Source organism: Chrysochloris asiatica, unplaced genomic scaffold (genome assembly GCF_000296735.1).
Source record: "Chrysochloris asiatica unplaced genomic scaffold, ChrAsi1.0 scaffold00100, whole genome shotgun sequence".
NCBI classification, from domain to species: domain Eukaryota; kingdom Metazoa; phylum Chordata; class Mammalia; order Afrosoricida; family Chrysochloridae; genus Chrysochloris; species Chrysochloris asiatica.
The window spans coordinates 6,590,910-6,602,609 of record NW_006408618.1 but is presented as its reverse complement, the minus strand read 5'-3'; the positions used below and the strand labels follow the sequence as shown (position 1 = coordinate 6,602,609).

Below are 11,700 nucleotides of genomic sequence, written 5' to 3'. Positions count from 1 at the left end.
TTCCTCTTTGCCAATTTGGATGCCTTTAATTTCCCTGTCTTGCCGTATAGCTCTTGCTAAGACTTCCAGCACAATATTGAATAGGAGTGGTGACAAAGCCATCCTTGTCTGGTTCCTGTTCGCAGAGGGAAGCCTTTCAGTTTCTCTCCATTGAGAGTAATATAGGCTGTTGGTTTTGTACATATGCTCTTGATTATGCTGAGGAATTTCCCTTCAATTCCTATTTTGATGAGTGTTTTTATCAGGAATGGATGTTAGATTTTGTCAAATGCCTTTTCTGCATCAATCGATATGATCATGTGGTTCTTTTCTTTTTTCTTATTTATATGGTGGATGATGTTGATTGTTTTTCTAATGTTGAACCATCCTTGCATCCCTGATATGAATCCCACTTGATCATGCATCTTCCATCTTCTCTTGATGCTTCATGGGTCTATAGAATCCTTCAATATTGCAACCTAAGGCTCGAATTTTTTCTTCAGTTCTTTAAGTTGAGAAATGCTGAGCATGTCTTTGCACATTTCATTATAATATTGACTGTCTTCCCCAGCTGTCCTTAGAAGTTTTCTGTTTAGCTCTTTTGCTTATTCATTTCTTCCCGTTGATTTTGCTTCTCTTTGCAAGGGGCAAGATTCAGAATCAGAATCTCTAATGCCATCCTTTGGTCTTTTCTTTCTTTCCTGTCTTTTTTGATGACCTTTTTTCTTTATCCCACTGAGATATTCAGTCATTAGTGTCTAATTTTTATCAAATGTGTTCTTGAGATGGTCTCAAAGTTCGTGCGGGATATGGTCAAGGTTATATTTTGGTTCTTGCAGCCTTGTTTTAATTTTCTTTAGGTCAGCCTGAACTTGCTTAAGAACAGTTGGTATCTGTTCCACACTTGATCTCTGGCCTTATTTTGGCTGATGATATTGAACTTTTCCATTGTCTTTTTCCCACAGATGTAGTCTCTTTGATTCCTGTGTATTACTTCTGAATGCCATTTATGTTGTTTTAAAAAAAGGTATTTGCAATGAAGAATTTGTTGGTCCTGCAAAATTCTATCATGTGATTTACAGCATTGTTTCCATCACCAAAGCCATCATTTCCAGTTGATCTTTCTTCTTGGTTTCTGACTTTTGCATTTCAATCGCCAGCAATTAACAATGCATCATGAGTGCATGTTTGATCAATACCAGCATTAAAGCACTTCACTAATGCTTTATTGATTATGGAAATATTTCGACTGTGTGGATCATAGCAAGGTAGCAGACAACATTGCAGAGAATGAGTATTCCAGAATACTTAATTGTGCTCATGAGGAGCCTGTACGTAGACAAACAGGTAGTTGCTAAAACAGAGCAAGGGGACACTGAATGGTTTAAAATCATTGTGCACCAGGGTTGTATTCTTTCACCATACTTATTTAATTTGTGGTGGTGGTGGTGGTGGTGGTGGTGGTGTGCCTTGGATTTGGTTCCTACTTATAGTGACCCTGTCTAGGGTTTCCAAGGCCGTAAACCTTTATGGGAGCCAAAAGCCTCATTTTTCTCCTGTGAAGCAGCTGGTAAGTTTGAACTGCTGACCCTGCAATTCGCAGCCCAACTTTCTTAACCCACAACACTACCAGGCAGCAAATAATGTGAGAAGCTAGATTACATGAGGTTGAATGTAGCATTAGGATTAATTAACTACCTGCGATATGCAGATGATGCAACCTTGCTGAAAGTGAAAAGGACTGAAAATACTTACTGATGAAGATTAAAGACCACAGCCTTTGGTATGGGTTGCATCTCATTGTAAAGAAAACAAAAATCCTCACCACCGCATTAATAAATAACATCAAGATAAATGGAGAAAAGCTTGAAGTTGTCAGAGACTTCATTTTGCTCAAGTCAACCGTCAACCCTCATGGAAGCAACAGTCAAGAAATCAAACAACTTATTGCATTAGGCAAATATGCTGCATAAGATCTTTTTAAAATGTTCAAGAGCAAAGATGTCAATTTGAGGATTAAGGTGTGCCTGACCTTATTTTCAGTAGCTGGTATTTTTAGTAGCTTCATATGCACGTGAAAGTTGGATAGTGAATAGTGAAGACTGTAGCAGAATTAATGCATTTGAGTTATAGTGCTGGAGGAGAATATTAAAAGTACCATGGAGTGCCAGCACAACAGATAATCTGTGTTGGAAGAAGTACAGCCAGAATTCTCCTTAGAAGCCAGATGGTCAGACTTCGTGTCTCATACTTTAGACCTATTATCAGGAAGGACCAGTCCCTGGAGAAGGACATCATGCTTAGTAAAGTATGTTGTTGTTGTTAAGCGCCATCAAGTCAGTTCTGACTCATAGTGACCCTATATAAGGTTCCAAGAAGTAGCTGGTGAGCTTGAACCTCCGACCTTGTGGTTCATACTGACTTTGCAGTCCAGCACATTAACCCACAGTGCCACACCAGGACTCCTTGGTAAGTATTATATAGAGTCAACAAAAAAAAATGTGAGAACCCCAATGAGATGGACTGGCATAGTGGTAGCAACAATGAGCTCACTCCCAACTGTAGCAGCAATTCTGAGTGTTTCATTCTGCTCTACTTTTAAGATCGCTATGGGTCAGAACCAACTTTACGGCACCTTACAACAGCAACACAAGTATTCAATATTTTGTTTGGATTGTTATTATAATTTCTGTTAGTGTATAGTTGATCAAACCAATATAAAAATTTTAAAGCATTTGACATAAAATGTTACTGTAAATATGTCTCTCAATGAGGTGGATATGGATAGTGTTCTCCCCTTCCAGTAGATCAAGTGCCATCGATGATTATTGCTTTATTTGTATTCTTTTTTACTGACAAAATTTAAAAAAATAGTTTATTAACTCTGTGACAAAACTTTGCACAATCACTGCAGATCATGTCACTGTAGAATCTCTGCTCCTTCTTTGTTTTGGCACCAGTGCTGGCCTTTGTCGTCCTACTTACCATCCTCATTCTGTTCATGAGTACCTTTTGCTGTCTTCTTGAGATCTTTTTACTTCTTATACAGTCCATATTTTGCAAGTTGGTGGGTTCATTACTCTTTGCATAACCCAAGGACAAGTAAGTCATGCCAAAGGCAAAATGGGTTCAAAATCCTTATACAAAGATTCATGGTGCATGTCTTGTACACTTTAGGTTTTCCTGAATTTATATAAGTAATTTTGCCTTTCACAGGAAATTGATGACCATGTTTCCGCTGAAATACTCAATTGTTCATAAGCTTCCTTGTTGAGATAGTTACCATGTTGTTCATGATGGTCCTTAGGCAGCCAGGGAAGAAAAGTTGCATCCTTCACATTGTTACAGTATAAGAATATATTTAAAGTATACATATATACATTGAGTAATCTTGTTTACATGCATAAATTGATGGGCATAGAAGGAGTTTTGCTACAGCAACCTCAATGTTTTGAGCTCCTAAGTTAATTCACTAAAAAAAAAAAAAAAGACTTATTAATGAACTAGTCTGGTTTCTTCAATTTTGGCAAAAGCAAAGAATTTGATTTTCTAATTGCTTGAGTCATATTTTTTTATTAGAAGAGATGTTTTGATTTTGTCTTTTTCTCCCGTCTCTATCTCTTTTTTTTGAGGGATTTCTCACTAACTGTGTCTCTAGTTTTTGTGGTCTCTCCCAATGAAATACATAAATTAAATTTTTTTTATTGCCCTAATGAATGACCCTCTTCCTTATTAATGTAAAAGGTAACAGGTTTGTAAAGTGTAAAGTCTCTCTAGAAAGAAAACGTAGCTATAGAGTCTGTGCTTTGATCATGCTATTCTGCCTCTAAAAAGGTAATTACTGGAATAGATGATTTAACAGTAGGAATGTCTAGTTCGTTCTTAGTAATGTGAATGTTATAAGGCAACAGAATTATAACTAGCAAAGGTATAGATAATTCTTCTGGTTTAGATTTGAGAATTGATTGATTATGGTTTCAAGTAAATGTTTATCTTGATTGCAAATAAAATGTTAGCTAGAAGAGACTAGATTAGAAATCCAAGAATACATCTTCGAAGTTTAATTTATTCATTCATTCAGAAAATACTGGTTGTCTGTTGTATGTCAGATACTATACCAGAGGTAAATTGGTGAGTAAGACTTACTATAGTGTAAATAAGAGAATAGCTATTGTTATTGCTAATTGCAGAAACACTGCTTTGTAATATGAAATTTCCAGTTAAACAAAATTGAATTATTTTGCTTTTCTTGTTTGTATCACTATATTTTTCTAAGGGTTTCCCTCTAAATTAGTGACTTTGGATTGTGAATATTGACCCTATTGCCTTTTTCTTTTAGTTTGTTTGCTTTCTTGTTTTCAAAATTTTATTTTTATTGGTACTATCAAATATACACATCAGAATATACACTGATTAACAATTTCTACGTGTACATTTCTGTGACATTGTTTACGTTCTTCAAAATGCACAACCATTCTTACCCTTTACTGAATTGCTCCGCCCACATTAGCATAAACTTACTGCCTCCTAGGTTCCTATTTAATTTGAGTTCTTGTTGTATTTTTGATCCTATATAGATAGTTCTTAAAGGAGCATCATGTCTTGTTTAGTTTTAAGAATACTTCAGGGAATATTTTTAATTTAAGATTTAAAGATTGTCTTGGCACTAGTTTTGGGGGTTTATCTAACTTGCATGGTTCCATAAAGTCTGAATTCCGTGGGAATTTAAAATTCCATTCTATATATTTGTATTTTCCATTAGGATTCTTGTATATAATGTTATCAGTATTATTGAAGGTAGTTAGGCACCATCCTGTTTTTCTGGTTTCCTGGAAAATGAAGCAGTTCATGGAGGCAGTTAGCCACACATTCCACTTCTTCTTTCTGTTCCTGACTCTCTTTTTGCCTCTGTTTCTCCAGATAAATAGAGACAAATTATTGCATCTTGTTACAAGCTTTTAATTCCCAGGCACTATACAAACTACTAAGGAGCTCTGGTAGCGTAGTGGTTACGAATCGGGCTGCGAACCTTAAGGTCAGTGGTTCGAAATTACCAGCTGCTCCGCGGGAGAAAGATGAGGCTTTCTACTCCCGTAAAGATTTACACCCTCGGAAACCCTGTACAGGGTCGCTATGGGTCGGAACCGACTTCGACGGCACTTAACAACAACAACAACAATACAAACTACTAAGGAGCTCTGGTAGGGTAGTGGTTAAGAATTGGCTGCTAATCTCAGGGTCAGCACTTCAAAACTACCAGCTGTTCCACTGGAGAAAGATGAGGCTTTCTGTTCCCGTAAAGATTTACAGCCTTGGAAACCCTGTACAGGGTCGCTATGAGTCATAACCGACTCCACGGCATACAACAACAACAACATACAAACAACTAGGAGATAGAAAAGAAACACTATACATAGTTGTTGCTGTTGTTAAGTGCCATCAAGTCGATTCTGACCCATAACGACCCTGTATAGGGTTTCCGAGGAACAGCTGGTGAGCTTGAAACCACCGCCTTAGCAGTTCAAATGAATTTGCAGTCTGTCGTATTAACCCACAGTGCCACACCAGGACTCCGCTATACATATTAGGCCAGTTAACTGAAATATTCCTTGAAACCATGTAGTTCAATTTTTATTGATCCCTACTCTATGTTCTTTGTAAGTTTACTTCAATTATATCATTGATAATCACACTGTAAGTTTAATTTATCATATATGTGCTTGTCTTTGCTAGTGTGAGCTGTCTGAGCTCTTAAATTTAGTCTTATCAATCTTTACAGTGAAGTGTGAATACATAATGTGTGTCTGGTATCTGCCCGGCATATGTTAAATATTGAGTTGGGTTTCTGTCCCCCTTTGTCTGGTTTTGTATGTCACCATTAATAAGTTCCTTATGCTCTCTGTCCTAAAACTTCTTTATGTGCAAAATGGAAAGAATAATCAATAGAATAATGTGTGAAAATAAAGTGCCTACCTTATCTAGAGTGGTGCTGGAGGATGAGCACTCCACTACAAGGTTGGCTGAATTGCAGGGTCAGCGGTTCAAACTCTTTGGCACTAACTCAATGGCACTTAACAACACCTACAACAACAGCAACTTATCTAGTACTAGTTTGTTTTGTGTCAGTTAGGATATGTTGTCTGTATAAAACAGAAAAATCCATTTAAAAGTGGTTTAAATATTAAGGAAAAATGTATTGATTCTCATGAAAATAATTTACAGGACTAGTTAATTCAGTAGTTCAAGAATATGAAGCCCTTTCCATCTTTCATGTCTTCTATCTTTAGCATATGGCTTGATCCTTTGACTATCTCTCTAAAGTCAATTCTAAGCAGTTCTAGATACCGTTCTCCTTATGGAGGTGGGAGAGAATTTGTTCTGTTGCCCTTCCTTTTTATGATCATGGTATCTCCCCTGCCAGATAAGTATTGCTCTTCCTTTTAAAATAGAGACAGCACTCTATCATTGGGCAAAACTAGGTAAACATACTTATCCCCACATCAGCTACTGGCAAGGGAATGAATGTGTAACTTGCTTTAGATTAGACAAGAATCATACTTCAGGAGTGGCAAGGGATGCAACCTCTCTGAAAGCTAAATTACTCTGGTAGTCTAACATTTATCCAGGAATAGTGTAGGATGATTTTTGAGTAGGTAAATAAAAGTGAGGAGTTGTGGTGGTGCAGTGGTGAAAGCCTTCCAGTACTAACCAGAAGGTTGGCACTTCGAACCCACCAACGGCTCTAATGGCTAAAGATGTGACAGGTTGCTTCTGTAAAGAATGTTGTTGTTAAGTGCCATTGCGTGTGCTCCAACTCCTAGCAACCCTGTATCCGGTTTCCAAGGATCCATTGGTGTGGTTGAACCCCACTGATCTTTAAATTCAAACCAACCTTGAGGTCCGTTGCTTATCCTACAGCACTATACCAGGACTCCTCTGTAAATAATGCAATCTTGGAAACCCTATGAGGGAGTTTTACCCTGTCCTGGAGTTCTGGTGTGGCATTGTGGGTTAATGCGCCAGACTGCAAAGCCATTTGAACTGCAAGGTCGGTGGTTCAATCTCACCAGTCACTCCTTGGAAACTATGCAGGGTCGCTATAGGTCGGAACCTACTCGACGTCACTTAACAACAACAACAACAGCACAGTGTCTTAGAATTGACTTGTGGGCAGTGAGTTGTTGGTTTTTGGTAACTAAGTACTAGCCATAGTGTGATTCTTTAGTAAGATAAGTGCTTGACCTCAAGGTCATTTTGAACTGGAAGGTCACCACTCCTTGGAAATCCTATACAGGTCTCTGTGGGTTGGAACCTACTCGGCAGAACTTAACAGCAGCAGCAGCAAATGAATTGAAGAACAATAAAAATCTTTAGTGCCTACCTTCTATAATTAGCCATTTACCACATGAGGCATGGGGACAACCTCATTGTCTTTGTTGAGAATATACATATTTCCAGAATTCTTCTCCTGTGTAAGTAGTAGAAGCAGCAGCTAGCTTTTTAAAGTTGGAAATAAAATATTAACTTAGCATCCTTACTTTTGGAGCTTTGTGAAGTTAAATAGAATCCCTCAAAACTGAATAATTAGATGGATGCATTTAGTAAAAATATAAATCATGTGTGTTTTTTGTTTTGTTGCTATTTTCAGTGAATGAGCTCATTCTCAAACAGAAGCAAAGATTTGAGGAAAAGAGGTTCAAGTTGGACCACTCAGTGAGTAGCACCGTATGTTCAACTCTTAATTACTATTTTCAATGAATTTAATTTTGTTGTTTTTATTGATGTAACATTGATTTGATATCAAAGTTTAGTATATTATTGGTTTATTTTAAAGGAGATTGTTAGGATTGTTTTTTTCAAATATAGAGCTTTTGAAACTGTATTGTCTGAAATACTTTGAGTTATCTTTTGAACAGTCTGAAAGGGTTACATTGAGGCAGAATTAGTTTGTATTACATGGTGTTTGAATAATTATAAGACAAGGTGAAACTAGAAGCAGGTGTTTTGGAAAACTCTTGAGTGATTTTAGTAAGAGGATCAGGGCTAGTTTATAGAGATAAGTTAGATTAAATTAATACCTTACTATATATAAAGTTGAAACTATGATTAAAGAAATAAAGTTCATTCTGGCATTTACACTCTTAGAGTTTCTAAATTAGCATTTGCCTTGAGTATGCCTTTCATATCTATTACCTAAATTTAGTTAAGGGAGAAGTAGTGTTTAAATTATACTTAGCAAGGCAATGGGATTTAGAGAAGTAGTGATTATAATATTACATTTTTGATATCTCTATAACAAGCATATAAGAAAATAACAGTTAAACATTTGTATTAGAATTTCTAACACAGTCTTTTAAAAAAGTTACTGTTTCTTATTTTCATGTTTAGAATGGCCACAGATGGCAAATATTTCAGGATTTATTGGGAACTGATCAAGATAACCTTGATTTGGCCAATGTCAACCTCATGCTGGAATTACTAGTGCAGAAGAAGAAACAACTGGAAGCAGTAAGTGGCAGTTAGATTAAAACAAATTTGTTTTATATGAATTATTTTTATCACACTAAAAACGATGCAGAAATGGGTAGGGTCACTTGATCCATTCATTTTAATCTAAAGAACCATCTTCAACGTATCACTTCTAGTGGAATTCCTCTTTTTTATAAAGTAAAAGAATAAACAAGTTCCTTATTATATAATTTATTTGTATGGTAGTTTGTATGCGAGTGTTAAAAAAAAAACTTGTGAAAAATACAATTAAATGAACTTTTGAAGCAACCTCATGTTAGCATCAGCTGACTATTGAGATTGTAAGAAAGTACAGTTTTATTTTATTAGGGAATCCTCCACTTCTCTAAAGTTCACTTTTACAAAAGACCTACATTCGTACCCGCTTTTGCTGAGAGATTTTTCACTTTTATAACAAAAAGCGAAATTAGCATTCAGAATTTGTTTTGCAGTAAGCTGTTAAAGGGGGCAACACAACACACACCCTGAACAATAAGAGTAGCTTTGCTAAGCTGCTTCCCAGGAACTAGACACAGCATTAAGCTCTATTCTAGCTTTAAACTGTGTCTGTGAACAACACTATGTCAGTGTTAAATTTTAGATTTTATGTGTTATTTGGTAGGTTACTTTTTGGGTCTAGAAATGGCTTAAACAGTTCCCCATAAAAATTAATGGTAATTGCTTTTTCACTCTCTATGCCATTTTTGGCTTAAGGACGTTCTCATAGGAATGCTCTATTTTTATATATGAGAGAACCCAGTAATTGGAATTGAAAATGTTCTCTTAAAAGCAGTAAGCAAATAGCCACTGTGATCTTGTAAAACAAAAAAGATAATCTTATTGGCAGAAAAAGTGAATGAGTACATCACCAAAAAAACCCAAAAAACAAACAGTAAGAGCTGCATACTAACAAAATTTGTTAGGATTAGAACCAAGGCTTCTTTCAGGGACTGTAAGTAAATGAGATTAAGGATGGAGTGGTGTTGGGCATTCTTTTTCTTTGCCACATGTGTCTTATCTCAGTGGGATAGCTCTGATTTTTTTCTTCTCATAGTTTTTGTCACATAGTGTGTAATGTAGTCATGTACACTTCATTTTTTTTCATTGTTTAATGAAAGAAGAAAAGGATTGGTTTTCTCCCAGCTTCAGTTTTAAAGTCTTTGCTGATAGGCACTGTGATCTGGATCTTCCTGCATGATACAGGAGCCTGTTGGTAGGAGAAGAGAGCATCTGAGGTCAGCTTGACCAAAGTGAATATCTCTCTTAGTGTGTGTGTAGGGTTAGGGTTAGGAAAATTTCTCCTATGGTTTTAACCATAGTTTTCTTTAACTGACCAGGTGAAATCCTTAAAACAGAGATTCTTAAAATGTGATCCATGGACCAGGTTTTTGGGTGGGGAAAGGTAGGTGTCTTTGAGTTCCTGTGTATTAACTGATTCATATACTCTTATAGCTAATGCTTTTGAAATATATACTATGTGCTTAGGCATTGGGTTAAGGGTTGTAGTCAAGACAGACAAGGGTTCTGCCCTTGTGAAGTTTCCATCGTGGTGTATGTAATAGTGGTGAATATCTAAATCAAGTAAATATTTTCATATAATAATAATAAAGAGACTTCTTTGTAATGATTATGGATTGAACATATGCAGTTACCTTTTTTCAGCTTTTGAAAGTCTATGAAAATGATAGAAGATTTTTTTTAAAAGGGAAAGGAAATGGGAGAAGAGACAATGAATGCATCAGTATTTTGTTATCTATAAAGCAAATGGAAGGAGCTCTGGCAGTGTAGTGGTTATGAATCGGGCTGCGAACCACAAGGTCAGCAGTTCGAAACTACCACCTCTTCAACGGGAGAAAGATGAGGTGTTCTGCTCCCACAAAGATTTACAGCCTTGGAAACCCTGTACAGGGTCGCTATGTATCCAAACTGACTCCATGGCGCACAGCTACCAAAGCAAATGGGTTAAAGGTAATAAATGAACAAATGGGTTAAAGGTAATAAATGAACAGATGTGAGAAAGCTAAATGCTAAGCCAGCAATAGGAGAAAAACTGAGAGCTAACTATATTATAATATGGAGTAAAGACACTAGACTTGGGAGCGCCATGTATCTTATATAGTAACGGCTGAGAACTGGATGGTTGTTGGAGAGTCTAAGAATCACTTGGAATCGCTGATCATTCCTTTGCCACTCGCTGCCATTGATACTCACTTTTCTACCCTGAGAGAAAACTAGAGGATTTTTTTTATTAGTATTATTCTGGAGTGGGTAAAAAGAGGATCTCTGAACTATTGCACATCAGGCACATTTAAAGGTAGAAGAGAATGTACAATACTGATAACAAAAAATACTGAATATATTTTGATCCTTTATATCCAAGTCTGAAGCTTTTAACCTTTTTTCCAGACTTGTACCTGGAACTTTAACACTGAGACCTGTTCCTACAAAGAGTAGACTAGAAGAGTTGTATTATGTGGTGTAAGAAAGGGAGGGAGTACTGATGAAGATCAAAGACAACAGCCTTTGGTATGGTTTGCACTTCAACGTAAATTAAACAAAATTCCTCACTACTGGACCAGAATGTAGCATCTCGATAATTGGAGAGAGGACTGAAGTTGTGAAAGATCAACCATCAACACTCATGGAAGCAGCAGTCAAGAAATCAAACAACATATTGCATCAGGCAAATCTGCTGTACAAGACCTTTTTAAAGTGTTGAAGAGCAAAGATGTCAGTTTGAGGACTAAGGTGTACCTGACCTAAGCCATGGTGTTTTCAGTAATATGATATGCATGTGAAAGCTGGACAATAAATAAGGAAAACTGTACAAGAATTGATGCATTTGAGTTATGGTATTGGAGAAGAATATTAAAAGTACCAAGAACTGCCAGAAGAACAGACAAATCTATGTTGAAAGAAGTATAGCCAGAATGCTCCTTGGAAGCTGCCCAGCCATGTGGTTAGCAGTCTACTGCTTATCCTACAGTGCCACACCAGGACTCCTAATAAATTTCCCATTTTTGAGCATTTTATTTTTAATTTTTCACCTTCTTTATATAAACTTTCTTTTCTGTTTACATGTGAAATTATAATTTGCCTTCTGTCTCCTTTATGAAGTCTTTTCTTTACAGAAGATTAAGGTGCAGAAGAATGTGCTGAATTCCTAGTTGTTGTTGTTATCAGGTGCCATCGAGTTGGAACTGACTCATAGCG

At 36.5% G+C, this 11,700-nt stretch overlaps 1 protein-coding gene across 3 annotated transcripts in view; it reads left to right on the top strand.

The window, feature by feature from the left end:
• The window catches only part of RFWD2 (ring finger and WD repeat domain 2, E3 ubiquitin protein ligase), a 265,833-nt gene that overhangs the window by 49,921 nt on the left and 204,212 nt on the right, over positions 1-11,700 (top strand). The window contains exons 4-5 of one of the 3 annotated variants that reach the window (XM_006867071.1): positions 7,628-7,692; positions 8,368-8,487. The exons of 1 other annotated variant lie outside the window; for it this stretch is intronic. In XM_006867071.1, the coding sequence (XP_006867133.1) occupies positions 7,628-7,692; positions 8,368-8,487 (185 nt within the window). Of the gene's footprint in view, positions 1-7,627; positions 7,705-8,367; positions 8,488-11,700 lie in introns of all 3 variants that reach the window. One more of the 3 variants, XM_006867070.1, reaches the window with a different exon arrangement.